Here is a 16,597-nt window from a genome sequence, read left to right as displayed (position 1 = left end):
TTGGATGCTTATGTCAAGCAGACCTGTGCTTTCCTGTTGCCACTTAATTCAAAAAAATTTGAAATCATGAAAATGTTCTTCATAAAAATGCAACTCTAGCACGTAAAAGGAGAGTAAATATAACACAAGAGAGCTTTTCCTACATCGTAAACATTTCTAGGCAGTGAAACAGCCATCAGGTTCATGGCGAAGTCATCAATTACTTCTGTAAGAACTTGCGATAACAAGTCTTGTGTTCATTTCGAACGTCTTCGAACTTTCACAACGGAGGACATTTGAATGAATCTTCGGCAGACTCTTCTAATTCGACACTTCAGGAAACTTTCCACTTCGCAGGACATCGCCAAATTCGTCGCCAAACACCCTGGCCAAAGGCTACGGCCACGCACTGTGAGGCATCTGGTCGAGCGATGAAGTGTCGTATTCAGCCAAGTGTCATACGCTGTCCATGGACATGAAATTCATCGGGGGGACTTCTCTGGGAGCTTTGAGTCGAGGTTCGAAGGGCGGCGGCGGATGGTGGTGGTGATGGTGGTGATGATGGTGCCGCCGTCGCTTCCTTTTTCGGTGGCAAACCAAGCAAATAGTTAAGAAGATTGTGAAAGCAATCCCCATTGTCAAACCAACAATCATATAGACATTAACTTGCGGTAGCTTTTCACCTATAAAATGAAAATACATTTATTACATGCTAAGAACTATTATTTGAAAAAAAAAAGCTTAATAACCATGGACATCGCATGTAAGCTATGAATAAATACTTTTGTGCAATGAAGTAATGGAAAATACAACGGTATAAATGCACAAAGTTGTGCATTTACACCATTGCAGACTTGTGCTGAACTGCAGACCTTTGTTTCAGGGTTTTAATGAACCACTTTTTTTTATTGCAGAGTTATTTGAGCTTTTAAATGTTTAGTCATTCGACATAACTTTTGTCGATTCACCTAGTATCTAAAAGCTCGCACTTTTCAGAATTAGACAGGGAATTCTATGAAACCCTAAAGCACGCCCGTGTAATTTATTATGAATTTGCGCAAGTTTTTTTTTTTTTAGTTACACTGCATGTATTTCAATATTTATCAAAACAAAACAACTCGATTGGAAACTATACAATAGCTACATGTCGTGAAAGATTTGGTACGAAGGAGCAGACAACGGAGGCATAATACAATGTCATAAAAATGTACTATTATCAAGAACAATAAAATTCAAAGAATTTTTTAATAGTTAAAATATTATTGTATTTTTAGATAATATTTTGTATTAACAGTGATTTACTCCAACATAAACTTCAGCTGGTTATGAAAATATTCTTCAGCACAGTGTTTTCACAGACTAGTTGAAAATACATAAAAAAAGGTCTGTATTGTAAGTTGAACATATTTATGTGCTTCCACTTTCGTCATCAATATGACGAAAGGGAATATAAACAGAAGGCATGTGCTGATGCACGCCTTTTTACGAGTTAAGTTTTTGTGACACGTCACAGCGCACTTGTTTTCGTCACCCTTGCGTCATGTTGTAGACGAAAGCGCATGTGCGTAGACGTAGAGAAATAGATGTTTGGAAACGGCTTTGAAATAATAAGAAGGTTTCATTAACAATTTGTCTTTATTAATTTATGTATACGATTATTTTCATTAATCTACGAAGGGGGTTCAAAAAATAAGATAACACGAGCTCTGACGGATGTGCAGATTTTCTATATGAATAAAATTCACACTGAAGTTAACGAAAATGATCAGAGCTTTCAATTGGTACCGATGGATTTAGCTGGGTGTCCACTAACAGGACAAAATGTCAGTAAGAATGTGGCTGCGTTGACGGATACATGTCCCACCAATGAAACAAGAAGTGTGATAAGTGTTTTTTGAGTTGGGAGGTAACTGGACCACCCTTTTTATAGTCCCGATCTCGCAAGTGATTTTCATCTCTTTAAAACTTAAAATAAGCTTTTATCAGCAGTTCAGCATCGATGCTGCGGTTCAGCAAACCATCTTGATGTGGTTTCACACTTTTGACGATGATATCTTCCATGAGGAACCTCCAAGGGTTTATTTAATGATCTAAAGAGATGGAAATCACTTGCTACGAAGTCGGAGCTATAAAGAGGGTGGTCCAATACCTCCCAACGCAAAAACCTTATCACACTTCTTGTTTCATTGGCTGGACAGGTTTCCGACAAAGCAATCATCTTCTAAATGACCGTTTGAAAGTTATGATCATCCACGTTATCTTTAACGTCATTTTTATTTATATAGAGAACTTCCACACTCGTCAGAGTTCTTGTTACCTTACTTTTTTAAACCTCCACGTATTTCCTTTATTGCTACGTTACCAATTTCAGATTAGATTGAGGGAAAAAAAAAACAGTTCAGTGAATTTTAACTGGTTTCAGGCCACCAAATATCTATTATTACTGTGTATTAGCTTTTAACACACCTACAAGGAAAGATTTTTTTTTCTTGCTCAGTGAGACATTTCTTTTTATACAAAATACAATGTTTCACACAAATATACTTACAATCTTCTTCATCGCTTCTGTCACTCCAACCACAATTAGGCTCCCTGTTGCATTTTAGTTCGCTTGCTATGCAGTAACCACTTTCTTTGCATTTGAACTGGTCACACTCTACGCCTAAGAAGTTAAGAAAATTTTAATATGTAAAAAAAAGGAAAATATTTTATGCAATATTCACTATTACATGATTCTGTGCAATTAGTAGTTCACATATAGTTTTCAAACGTGCAATTTTGCCAGTTATATACCTTATTAATTGCAAAGTACAGGGCTAATGTGCAGCTAAAATCTAAAGACAAACTTAAATTTAAAAAAAAGAAGCAAATTAAAAAGAAAAATTGTATGAAATAGTATGTTTGTCAAAGAAGGGAGTATATACTTAAAAATAAAAAAAATTACACGTTCAAAGAATAATAAAATTTCAACGCTTACTATCATAAACTGGTGAATTTATGTAGATTTTTTCATACGCAGTTCAGTAATTGGTAGGAAGTTTGTAGAAACATCTGTTCATTATACAAATTAAGCTTCTTACAACATTGATATAGTATATTGTTCAATAGACAAAGCGCAAAAAAAAAAAAAAAAGTTTAGTAGCTGAGTGTTCTATCTGTTACGTGCCTCTGCTTTTCCCCTCACTTACAGAAGAACTCTTAAATTCGTTTTCCTACCGCTTTAGTATGAAGTTCTGTAATAATTACGTTTTAAAATTGAGGAGTATGTTTATTTGTAAAGACTGGGTTTTGTTGCTGTTCTCAATAGTTTTTTCCTTATCCTTACATAGAAGTAAATAAACTTTCGTGCATTGTTATGAAGACTTTCTAACCATAAAAACTACTTTTCTTTATTGTGTTCACACAGGAACGAGCATCTGTTACCAACAGAGATAGCGTTTCCTGAATATTTGCCGCGACGTGGAACGACAGGCAGTATACCACAGTCAGGAAGAGGTTGTAAACAGAAAAAAGCGAGTCAGTAACGACTAACTAATGTCCACAGAATTTGTAAAAATACAGACAACTAACTACCATTTTTAAATACAAATAATTAAGAAAATGATACATTTGTAAAATATTTTCTTCTAAAAATTAATAAAGTAAGCTTTCTGTATAGTTAACTGTTTAATTTTTCATAATATTTCCATACGTTTACAATGTGTATGATTTCTTGATAGTCTTCCATCTATTGAATGGACTCTTTTTAAGTTTCAACATACTTTTTCACCCTGATTTTTTTTCTTCTTGTTCTAAAACTTACTGAAAGTAAACGTACCGTGAAAATATATATATATATATATATATATATATATATATATATATATATATATATATATATATATATATATATATATATATATATATATATATATATATATATATATATATATATATATATATATATATATATATATATATATATATATATATTTGAGAATGTTGTTAAAGAAGTAAAAATCAAAAAGTTGTTTTAATCGTCGTAAAGGCAAAACTGAGCAATTTGTCTGAAAACTTTCATTTCCTACTCCATTTTCTCTTCTCACAAAATGTATTGAGTTGCCATGACTTAATTCTGAACCTTTTGACAGTTTCATTAATCAAATGTTAAAAAAAAAAAAAAAAAAAAAAAAAAAAAACTTCATGTATGTTAAATTGAAATAAGAAACAATTAGAAATGATTTCTGTGGTTATTTGCCTAAAGTTGATGCCCAGACAATTTTTACTTCCTTTTACAAAAAAGGAAGTATTGTATTCGCGAAAAAATTTTCACTCAAAAATCGCCCTTAATTTCCATTTTGCTCACCCCCAAATGAATGTTGAGTTTTTTTTTCGATTCGACCACATGCGGAAAAGTGCCTAAGACTGTATAGACACGCGAAATATCCATTTTGACCATCACCGAGGTAATTACAACGACTTTTCTCGTGACGTCTGTATGTATGTGCGTATGTGTGTATGTGCGTATGTGCGTATGTGCGTATGTATCTCGCATAACTCAAAAATGGTATGTCCTAGAAAGTTGAAATTTGGTACATAGACTCGTAGTGGGGTCTAGTTGTGCACCTCCTATTTTGGTTGCATTCGGGTGTTTCTAAAGGGGTCTTTTGCACCTTTTTGGGGGGAAATCATTGTTAATTTCGATGCAAACTCAAGTGGTGTTATAATTTGGCGGTCACTTGGCGATATATAGCCAGTCTTTTGGTTGCCAAGTTTTGTCGCCAACTTGGCGAAAAATTTGGCGATTTTTTTTTTTTTTTTAAATCTGCTTTCAATGTGGCCATTGCTAGTGATATTTAAAGAGTTAAGAGAATCCCATTAAAATTGCAATAATAGGGAAATAGCATTAAATTGGTGTAAAAGGAAGTCATGTGATGCACACATCAGCTCGTTTACTTTAACAATCATTTAGAGTGGAGATTTTCTATGCCAGAATTTTATATGTTTAAAGATAAAGTTAAGAGGAAAAAATTTGAACTTCCGAACATGATATAATAAAAACATTCATATAATTTTTCTCCAAAAGTTGATCACTCTACATATGTTTTGTTGAATCAAATTTGACGTTTCAACTTTTACCAAACAACCAGATTTGTATTAAGTATGTTTACGAGAAATCGAAATAATATCGAAAGAAATTCCAAATTTAGAAATTTCGAATGCTCACTTTCTGTTATTTCGGTCCACACAGCTTTGAAACCCTCTGCACCAATGGCCTTTTCAGCTGTTGCAAATCTGAAAAAAGGGGAAGAATATGTAACTATTATTATTTTCAATTTATACGTTTACGGGAAGTCATGATTTTTTTTTGAAACTACTGACATTGCTTATTGTACGGAAAATAACTCTTATCCCCACGCACACTCACATTAAAAATAAAATAATTTTAATAAATTTGCCATATCAAAGTGTCAACAAATAAATTAATAATAATACTTAAACATTTTATACGTCAGTTAAGGAATGGGGTCGTTTCCAAAATTTTTAAAGTATTTTTTTTTCTGAAAGAGCATGCCTAAAAACATAGAATCTAACCGTTTTTTAAATAATTTGTTTAAGTTCAATATTTAAAAAAAAATACTTAAAATCTGTGCGCTTTCATGGTTTACGCTTCTGCTGATGACATCACAAATGATGAAATGCCATTCAGTGTTGCCACTCACAGAGCAAAATATTCAACTCGCATCTTTACACACTTGTATTGGCAATGATACGGTTGATAGCAAACGTAGAGTGCAATTTTAATTCGCTTCTTGATTATCATAACGTGGAAACGCAGTAGAAAGACGCGCCAAAGAGCATCATTTGTGACGTCATAAAGACCACGCCTTGTTTGAAAAATCGGACATTTAAAAAAAAAAAGATTAAAAAATAACTGTTGGGAAAATGAAAGTATTTTCTTTTTCCATGTTATTTTTTTGCTTATTCTATCAATTTCAGTGACAAAAAGTACTACTTTTGACTGAAGGAAACAACCCCATTCGCGTCAAACTTGAGTAAAAACTGTGTTTTCCACAACTGCTTCAAAATGTGCTACCCAGCTTAGGCAGCTTCCGTTATTCATTTGAAATAAATGTTCAGTTGGGGTCACAAAAAGCAAAGCACTGAAAAGCTAATAGTTCCACTTTAAAAAAAAATAGTTCGTTTAAAGAAATAATTAATTTTTAGCTAATTTTCTCTTTTTTTCCCCAAGAATAGTAAAAAATACATGAAAAACAAATTCACCTCCCTCAAAAAATTGTTTCTCAAGATACTCTGCCGTGTCCGAAACCTCGATACAGCTCTGAAAACGAGAGCAAAGTATTTTTTCTCAAGATAATAATCGTTATCGATGTATGGAATGGACTCCTTTTCCTTGGAATTCTTAGGAGGACACAGTGACCTCCCGTGATCTCCTATCTAGGCGCCACTGCCTTTTAGCAGCTCTGCCCACAAAGTACTCCGGGCGCTACCTGATGCGTCTGCATCTTAGCATCGTAGTACTGCATAGCACTGTACAGGCAGTATTGTCTAAGTTTCTTATTTCTACTAGGTTACGGGAGGATTGTTTACTTTTACTAGATCTCGAGAAGGTTGCAGCGAGAGAGCGTAGAGAATGCGATAGTAACTGTAGAGTTCTCAGCAGTTGACTTAACTTAAACAACAATTCAGCGCCTTAATATATTTTAATAATGTGTTGAATCAAAACATTGTCGTAATAACTTTACATTTTATCAAAAGAATTATCACTATAATCATCAATTTTGTGGGGACTACTCAAGCAATTAGAATATGTATATTTATTGCTTGTAGGGATGTTTATGTATACTATGCATGAAAATCTCTACACTTAGTATATTTTTTTGAAAAAATAAATAAAAAAAGCAAACATTTTGCGTGAGCTTGATTCACAAAAAAGTTTTTTGAAAGGAAAAACAAAAACAAAAGTGGTAAAAACAGGGATATTTTTTTTTTTTTTGAACTGGCCCAATTTTGAGAATTAACCAGATCATGTACAAAAAGAACTCAAGATCAGTTTTTTTTTTTAATTTGTCACTTTAGTAAACTCTTGATCCCAAAACATTAAGAAAAAACTCGCTTCTTTTTTAGCCTACTTTCCCAGTAAAAGTCAGAAAAAGAAGAAAAAAGCATGAAAGAAGGCTTAAATGCATCTTAAAAATATCGTGAAAAACAAAAAAAAGTCAAAAATAAATAAAATAATTAAATAAATATTGAAAAATTAAAAATTGGAAAGTAGGGTATTGAGATGGGGAAAAATGTCTGTCGGTCTGTCTGTCTGTTCCCCCCTAATAACTTTTGAATGAATAGTCCGATTCGAACAAACTTTTTTTTGTTCGAAAGATCTCGGCGAGGACACCTCATTCCCATATTTCACTTTTTGATTTGAACTATTTTTTGTTCAATTTTGAACAGTTCAAAAAAACTTAACATTAGCGCCTACGGGGAAATTCAAAGCAATTCCGAACTGTGAGGCGAATTTGCTTCAAACAAACTTTGTAGGAAAAATCTTTTGATAAAAAACTTGTATATAAGATATCTTTTTGATTTGAACAATTTTCCGTTCAATTTTGAACAGTTCAAATCCCTTAACATTAGCGCCTACGGGGAAACTGAAAGTCAATGTAGATTCCGTACTTGAAGGCGGATTTACTTCAAACAAACTTTGTTGGAAATAGCTCTTGACGACCTACTCCCGACTCCGACTCCGAGAATTTAGGGGGACCTGACACCGACTCTGACTCCTGTTCCCGACAATTGATCGGACTCCGACTCCCCGACTTCGACTCTGACTTCGTAGCTTTGGCAAACATTTATACACGGAGGACAAATGACTGACTCCGATTCTTGGATATTCGACTCCGACTCTTTTATCCCAAAATGAGATTGACTCCGACTCCGACTCCGCTGCTGTGGTTTTAACTGTGAAATAATTATTGTTGATATGATTTGTTTTTATTTTCACGCTAAAGTTTTAATTTAGGTATTTAGTTTTCGGTGAATAAACTCGAAAAATATGCGCAGACGATTTTTTTTTTGACAATGAAAATTCTTTCTTTAAGTTGACATTTTATTGTTTTTTTTATTTTGGTAAGTGCATTAATTCGTTTAAAAAATTATTTTCGGCAACAGGGGAAAAAGAAACGATTTTTTTTATATGATGTATTTATTTTAATGAACTTATTATTATTTTTTCGTTTTGAAAGCTGTTAAAAAAATTTTTTAATGGAAAGAAGTGTATTAGCTGCTTTGTTTAAAAGGTGCTGCTATTTTATTTGTTCGTTTTTTTGAAGAAAAGTAAGGAATATTTTATTCCTAGAAATCAGCTTAAAATATTAAAAAAAATATGTTTGAAAAAATTTGCGATTTTAGCTATTTTTGAGAATATTGATCAGGTACTAGAAAGTAGTATGGGTATACGGGAAAGTAGGCTCGTCTAGTTCTAGACGGAACTTCTTGTTTCTAAATAGGTAGTCAAATACTTACGACAATTTCAGGACACTGGTGTTAGATATGGTTTCTAAAGTGTCATTACTAATTTCCATGCCACATAACTCTATAGGTGGTTGGCTCAAATCCCTCCATACGCGTACAACAGCACCCGGACATCCACGTTCTAGGGGAAACAAAATATGGTGCCAATAAATGCATTGAAATTGATTTTAAAATAAAATAAAATAAAATAAGATGGATAAAATTTCCTCTACAGCTTCAAAACATTTTTTGAGGGTTAATCCTCATACATACAATAGTGGATGATCGAATAACGCTCCGACGTCACCAACAATAAAACTCGCGTGATAGCTAGCGATATTATTACATTTACATGTGCATTGTTACATTGTTGCATCACTTAAAATTCAATAATTTTATTTATAATTAGCTACAATGAAACCTGTGTAAGTTGACCACTTGCGGTGCACTACTTTATTGGTCAATTTAAACAGGTGGTCAACTTACAGAGGTTTATTTATACGATAAAGGCTAATTCCGTGCCTGTAAAAGGTGATCAACTTAGACAGGTGGTCAACGTACAAGGGTAGTCAACTTTACAGGTTTTACTGTAATAGGTTTTGACAGGGTTTGAGAAGCAAAGAAGTGATTGCTTTAACAAGGCAAAACTGTATCCAATAAGCAACTGCTTTGCTGGTCAGACATTGAGTAAAAATAACTTGGCGGTCCATTTTAAGTTGAGGCTATTATGGCAATAATGAATTTAACTCTCTATCAATGTTAAACATTTCTATCTCACATGTATCCATTTGAACAAGTCAAATTTTACGGTAAATATCTCTAATAAGGAAGCAATTTGCATCCGTCATACCATGACGGGCGATTTTTTAGTCTGGGTTCAATTTGTATGTCCGTGGTGAACTCGGAAACTACCTAAACGCTTTCGTTGCAATTTTCAGTTTGTTCTGGTAATTGCTGGGAAGGGTTACTGACCGTTTTGAAAAAAATTCGAGGAACATTTCTTTTTTTTACTTGAAATTCAATTTTTTGAACCAAAAATGGATGTTTCTACTCGAAATAACAATCGTATCGTCCCAAATTGGGTTTCGTTGGAAAGAGTGGAAAAATACATTTTTCGAACATTTTCTACCTACGCTGAGAAAAATGGAGGCAATTAATTAACCAGGAAAAAAGTTATAAGCATTTTAAAGTGAAAGAAAACCAATTTTTAATCCGACATTTGAACCGTTGCCACATTTGCTCAAACGTGGAGAATTGCTTTTGGGAAACCTTAAGCAAGCATCCTAAATGATTAAGTTCGAGAACAAAATTAAAAATTAAACATGAATAGAGTTCATTTTCACAGCGCAAACTAACTTTTTGTTTTGTTACCATATTTATGTCTTTTAGTTCCTTTGTTTCGTTTCTCTTAAAGTACTTTTATTATAATTGGTGTGATTGTCACGGAGCAACTAGGACGGAGCATAGTTGGAAAAATTAAATTCTAAAATAAAATTATAATTTCGGTTAAACTGGAGAACAGCAAATTTCATGTAATTTTCCCATTAAATGTTTAAATATCAAACCCATTGTAGCAAATTTTGTTGCCTTGCAACAGTAATGTTAATGGTAATCATAGTGAACATTTTTAATCAAGACTTCTCTGGAGCAAGCATAAAATGCATTCCCTATCATTGCTCTAATCTATGCCAAGTATAGAGACAAATTAGGATCTTTATCACGAGTAACTTGTATGTTTTGAAGCATGAATTAGTTTGGAAAATCTTTAATGTTTAAATGGTTTTAATTAAATTAGCAAACAAATAAATCCTAGAGAGGAACAAGGATTAATTTTTAGTGCCAACTGCTTAAGGTTTTTGAGACGTACAGTGGCTCCCAAAAGTCTTCGTACACCTACGACTTTCAACGAAATAGGCCCCAATCCATTGGTTAGAATTAATATTTCGGAATAGGTATTTAATTATAAGATCTATGATCAATTTGTAACAAAACTACACGAAAAGTTTTTAAAAAAATATTAAAACTTAATTTTTTTAAAATCGAAAACCAAAAAGTGCTGGAAATTTTATCTCACAAAAGTCTTCGTACACTTTACAAAATGTCTATATATTATGGTATAATCTAACATTTGATTAAGTTATTAATTAGTAGAATATCATACAGTATTCATAACACCTTTTAAACGTCTGGGAATAGATTTCATTCTTTTTCTTTCTTTTTTTGCGTAATTTCTTAGTAAGTGTTCAACCACACTTCGAGTCTTACTGTTTCTAGCTCTATTTTCGTTTTAAAGCCCTATTTTCGTAATCTAGCTTCCAGATATCTCTAAATACGTTACATTAAGTTAAAATCTGGAGATTGATGAGGTATTTTCTAAACTTTATTACAATTTTCGAGGCACTAGACGCAAACGTTGAAAACCGTGTGCTTCCTATCGTTATCTTGATAAAAAAAAAGTTGTTTACAATGGCCAAATTTTTCGCTAAGAGTTCAAAACTAGTTTTTAAAACATTTAAAGGAACAGCATAATTCATTATTTCATCAAAAAATTACAAACTACCAAGTTCTGATGCTGATATACACACTCACACTAGAATACTTCCACCGTCCTGATTAAATGATCCAAATAAGTTCTTAAGATTAAGTTCCTAATTTTTTCTTCTACTTACAGTTATACAACAATTTAGCCAAAAATGTTGAATTAATTTTTATTTGTAAGTAAGACGTGATTCTAAAACGTTTTTAGCTTATTTATCATTGATTTTGCGACGAAAAGCGTAAGCTTTCTGTTTTTCGCACGATCAAGAAAATTTCTTCGGGAAGAGGTCTCATTTAATCCAGCTAATCAGAGAACTTGGCGAACCATTTTAAGTGAAAATTAAATGTAAAATGTTTAATTTAACTCTTTAGAAACTTTTACAGCACTCAAATGTGTATTTTTCATCAATTTTTTACTTTAAATCTCCGATCACTTTTTATCAACTTTGCCGGTTGCCCTTTTCTTACCTTGTTTTCGGTCCGATTCCTTTCTTTAAAGCATTTTATCAAGCACTTTACTATACAAACAAATAAAATAACTAATTTAGAGACATTTCAAACCAATTTACCACTACTGTGGGAAAAAAATTCAAATTTCAAATGGTGTTTGCGGTTTTTTACGAATACCAGCCATTTTACAGTAATAAGCACAATATTAAGGAATAAATAAACTAAGAATTAAAGCGAAATGACTTATAAGGGTCGACACAATGCAAAAATATTAATCAAACGGCATATGATAACTTTAATCATGAATTTATTCGAAAATATTTGAGTGTACGATGACTTTTGTGGCGTGTTATTTCTCTGTCTCTTCGTTTTCTGACTCATTTCAAAAAGAAGATCCGTCATTATTTTGAAAAAACCAATGGGTTGTATTTAGAATGATGTAGGAATGACGTGAAAAAAAATTGGACTTCATATTCGAATTCAGTTTCGAATTATTTTGGTTTTACTAAAAAATTTCAAAGTGTACGAACACTTATGGGAGTCACTGTATATAGGTTTTTTCTCTTTTACTACGGAGCATTTGTATGAACAAATAAGGTGAAGTTTCGCGATGGTAACATTATTCTATTTATGAAATACATTTCCACTAAAACAAATAAAATAACAGACTTTTTAAAAAAATGCTAAGCACTTTTCATAATACACTCAAATGGACAAAATAACTTTTTTGGGTCAGAAAGGACAATTTAAGTATTCCTCTGGTTTTCAAAAATTCCAAGCAAATGACACCACAAACGAAGAAAAGTGCGGTTTTAGTCATTTCAAACCAAACTTTCCCAATAAGAAAAAATATGCATGTTTCAAGACTCAAAGATATTATTGAAAGCTAGATAATAATAAGAAATTTTCTTCGTGACTTGAACCGCTCTTTTCTTTGTTCTTGAAATTTTTGAAAAATACAGGAATACGGAAATTGTCCTTTCCGACCCAAAAAAGTTATTTTGTCCTTTTGAGTGCATTCTGAAAAGTTCTTAGTATTTTTTTTTTCATTCTGTTATTTCCTTAACAGCTTAAAAATTTGCTTTATTTTGTAGCGATCCTTTTGTTTTTTTAAAATGAATTAACTGAAATAAATTTTAACTGTTAAATAATAGTCTACTTTTACTTTCTTAGTTTTTCTGGAATTATGTTCAGTAAATTATTATATTATCATACAATAAGCGCTGTTACAAAGTTCTTTCTTTACTGCTGAATTTCGGAAAAAAATATATTAATATGCTTTTCAAGGAAAGAAAACTTCCTTTCGCTTTCATAAACTTTTGTAAAGGATCTATAGGTTTCTATAAGCAACAAAATATTTCTCTGTTTTTTCTTTTGTCTTATTCTTATAATTTTAATGAATCAAAGAACAAACATATAGGGTAACGGCAGCAGTACACAGACAAATGTTCAGTAACAGACAGTCATAAGTTTAGATTTAAATAGGATTTTAGGCGGGTAAAACTGATGTTGCTGTGGCCCAAGAATACGGTGCAACCATCTAGTGTTTATCAGAATGAATTTTAATAGCCAGTTGGTATTTACAAGGCAGAGGTGGAGGGTTACGAACAGCCACCACGAGTTAAGCTCGTGTTTCATGTCCATTTGAACTAAATAAGGCTTTAGTTTTAAAAAGAAAGAACTTTTGCACAATTTGAAGAGAAAGAAGGAATTTTGACCATTACTCTTCCTTTCTTCATCCAATCTGTTAATGCGTATCATCTTATTTTTGGGTGTCTGTTACTGGGGGGTGGGGGGGGGGGGAGTCGAACCCTTTTTCAAAATTGAGCAAATAAAAATAGGAATTAACCAAATCAGTTTCCAGAAGCAGCGAAACGTTAGGTGAGATGCAGTTGTATGAGAGAAAAATAGTTTAAAAATTCTAAATACATTAAAAGGCTCAGAAAATTGAGTTAAACTGAGAGCGATGTATTTTCTTGAAGCTGAATTTGTTTATTCTAAAGTTTTGTCATTTATTTAAAAAGTAATTGAAATCATACCTAAAGGATCTCCTTCTAGCCTAAAAAAGGTAAAGAGTAGCAAAATTTTTGAATTTGGCTTTGCACTGATGTACCAGTGACACACTTGTCTCCTGTCTTTGTATTTTTCTGGGAAGCCAGGACTCGTTATGACGCCAGCATTTTGTCCACTTATGTTAAAACCACATTCTAGAAAAAGAGGAAAAAAAGGAATTAATGCTATTTTATTGTAGTCATAATTTTTTAACTCAATCTCAAATTTTAAAATTTGTTGTTAATTATATCGCTCATCTGGAAGAAGAGTGCCACAATACGAAGCAATGAAATTTTACAGGAGAAGCGTTTCAAGTTGAACTCTTCAGGCAATTTGCATTAAGAAAGATAAGTTTACTGTCCTGTCCAGTAGTTAATATTAGAACAAAAAGTCTGTCATTATTTTCTAAAGAAGATAACATTCTTTGAAGGCCTTTAAGCGAAAAAACAGAAAATTAAAAATTTCGGAATGTGGCACGCTTCTTCCAAACGAGCACAATGTATCTAACGCTATTCCATGTATCTCATTTTCCTTCATGCACTTCATTCCAGATCTTATGCTAGAAAGTTAAAAATCTTCGGATTTAGTTTGCCTCCAAGGAATGAAAGTTTCTCAGCAGATTACTACTCGTCTATTTGTCAACGCATTGCGAAGTGTCCGCATATTGCGGAATACTTTTTACGCATAGATCACACGTATGATACCATACAGGTATGTTTCTTTGTTCATATTTGTCAAGTTACAGCTAAAAAAGTCCAAACTCGGTCATAATCTTTCAAATGTTCGTGTTTTTAAGTTTCGTAATCTCAGCAAGCGTTAGCTGGTCTTACTCTTCGTAACTACAACAGCTTCCTTGTTGGTCTTACACTTCGGAATCCTTACAGATGCCTAGTTGGTCTTACATAGATGATTTCGTTAGAACTCTGAGTAGCCTTTTATACATCATAACTCCAATCTCATCATCTCCTTACTCATTACTCATTAGCAGGCCCAGATCTGCGTACCCGCAGTGCGAGGGGCCCGCGTCCTTAAAGGGGCTAACGACCCTAGAAATTGATGAAAAAATAGAAAGAAAAAAAAAACTAGCACTAAGGCTCTTCGCTTTTCAAATAGACACTGCTGGCCACTAGGGAGATGCCCTACATATTTTGTTGCAGGGGGCCCAAAATGTATAGATCCGAGCCTGCTCTTTTTAGCAGAATTCCTGTGTTGCCACAACGTATTGCAATTGAAAGAAACGACTTTGAACTTTTATACTGACACCTATTTTCATTGGACAGAGTACAAAAAGCTATCTCAAATAGAACAACAAATGAAAAACAAGTTTGGAGAATAAAGAGCAGCATAAACTTTATGCTGCTGTTTAGTTCGTAAAATGCTAGTATGTCATCAAAGCATTAAAAACATTCTTTGAAAGCCATCAAAAAATATTATTATTATTATTATTATTATTATTATTATTATAAATAAACAAATAATAAAATAAAATAATATGTTGAAGAAAGTTAAAAAAAAATAAACCAAGTGGTCAACTTACAAAGGATCTTTTACAATACTCCAGACCAAATTTGCTGTATATTAGTGGTCAAGATAGACAGGAGGTCAAGATAGAGAGGTGGTCAAGTTACAGAGGTTTTCCTTCATTATATGAGATAGGGCTAATTCCGTTCCTAGCAAAAGCGGTCAACATAGACAGGTGGTCAACTTACAAGGGTAGTCAACTTTACAGGTTTTACTGTACTTGTAGAAGGCTAGTAGCTGTGTTGAAATTGTTTCCCTTCCTCAATGGGAAGGAGAAACTATTGTCACAAGATTATCATACGTGGTATGACAAAACGTCTCTCTTGTAGTCTCCTGAATTGTATAAAATTATAAAGCCTTATGAACGAGGTGCATCAGGTAGAGATTCAGAGTTTGCTGGTTGGAGTTTTTCAGATCCATCTGCATTCAAAACATTTTTCTTTTCATAGTACATGGTGCGGCAGAATAACTTCTTGATTTCAAAATCAAAAAAATCCATTTTGTGAATCGGAATGTTTTTGTTTTAACAATGTAGATACGTATTTAAAGTTTAGTTTTACGCAGTTTTTAATCTCACGCTAAGTGGTTGAAGCTCCAACCCCCCATTGTTTATGAATTTGAATAAGCAAATTTCTGGCATTTCTCATTACCTCTCTTCTAACATAGAAATGGGTACGTTGGGAATGTCTGCCCGGATGTCAACGTACAGGCCTTGTAGAGTTCTTGAACATTTTTCATACCGCAAGGCAAGAAAACACTCCCAAAATGTCGTAAGGTACCAAGTCGGGAGAATGGATAAGGCACTGAAAATCACCTCTTATTGAGATAATGCATTTTGGGAAGCATTCTCTTAAAATCAGTCAATGATGCCTTTTAAATGCAGGTTGGTCTCCGTTCTATTAGAACCAAAAGTTACCTAAGTCAAATTCATCATACCGCGGGGGAAAAGGGAACTTTTTCAGTGTATAGACAACATTATTAAAATAATAATAATAATAATAATAATAATAATAATAAAAACATTCTCATTCACAAATGGGTTTTACTAAGCTGAAAAAAAAAGTATTCACAATGTATGTAAAATGATTATAAAATGATTATAAAGTATTAATTTGATTGAGAACGTCATTTTATACCTTTGCATACAAATTCCCTCTATGACCTGAAATTTTTGGAAATCTGACAATAACGTTAATGTCATAATGTGTACATGGTGGTAATTTTAGTTTTCATAACCATTATTTTAAAAATATTTAAAAATCAAGTGAAATGTTTCAAAATTCTTAATATTGTTGACTGAAACCAAATTTTTTTTAGAAACTTCTGTCTAAACAGAAGGTTCAACATGATTACTGAATACTTTTCACGATCATAATAATTACTGCAATTTTATAAAACAAATTCAGTTATTTAACCTTTGAGCTGGTACAGCATTTTCACTAAAAACATTTTGCTTTGAAAAACTATGCTATAAAAAGTCATTGGAACTTGAAATTTGTTTATGGTTTGTGTGATATACGTATCTATCCAAAAATAATAGTTTTGA

General features: G+C 32.7%; 1 protein-coding gene across 1 annotated transcript in view; it reads right to left on the bottom strand.

Moving 5' to 3' along the window:
• Positions 1-435: 435 nt before the first annotated feature.
• Positions 436-16,597, bottom strand: part of LOC129233233 (cubilin-like) — a 49,984-nt gene continuing 33,822 nt past the window's right edge. The window contains exons 11-15 of the mRNA XM_054867288.1: positions 13,518-13,685; positions 8,503-8,632; positions 5,186-5,253; positions 2,528-2,641; positions 436-662 (exon numbers count right to left, since the gene is read on the bottom strand). Of these exons, the coding sequence (XP_054723263.1) occupies positions 436-662; positions 2,528-2,641; positions 5,186-5,253; positions 8,503-8,632; positions 13,518-13,685 (707 nt within the window). The remainder of the gene's footprint in view (positions 663-2,527; positions 2,642-5,185; positions 5,254-8,502; positions 8,633-13,517; positions 13,686-16,597) is intronic.

The sequence above is a fragment of the Uloborus diversus genome, unplaced genomic scaffold (assembly GCF_026930045.1).
Source record: "Uloborus diversus isolate 005 unplaced genomic scaffold, Udiv.v.3.1 scaffold_267, whole genome shotgun sequence".
NCBI lineage: Eukaryota > Metazoa > Arthropoda > Arachnida > Araneae > Uloboridae > Uloborus > Uloborus diversus.
This window is presented reverse-complemented; position numbering and strand designations above follow the sequence as displayed.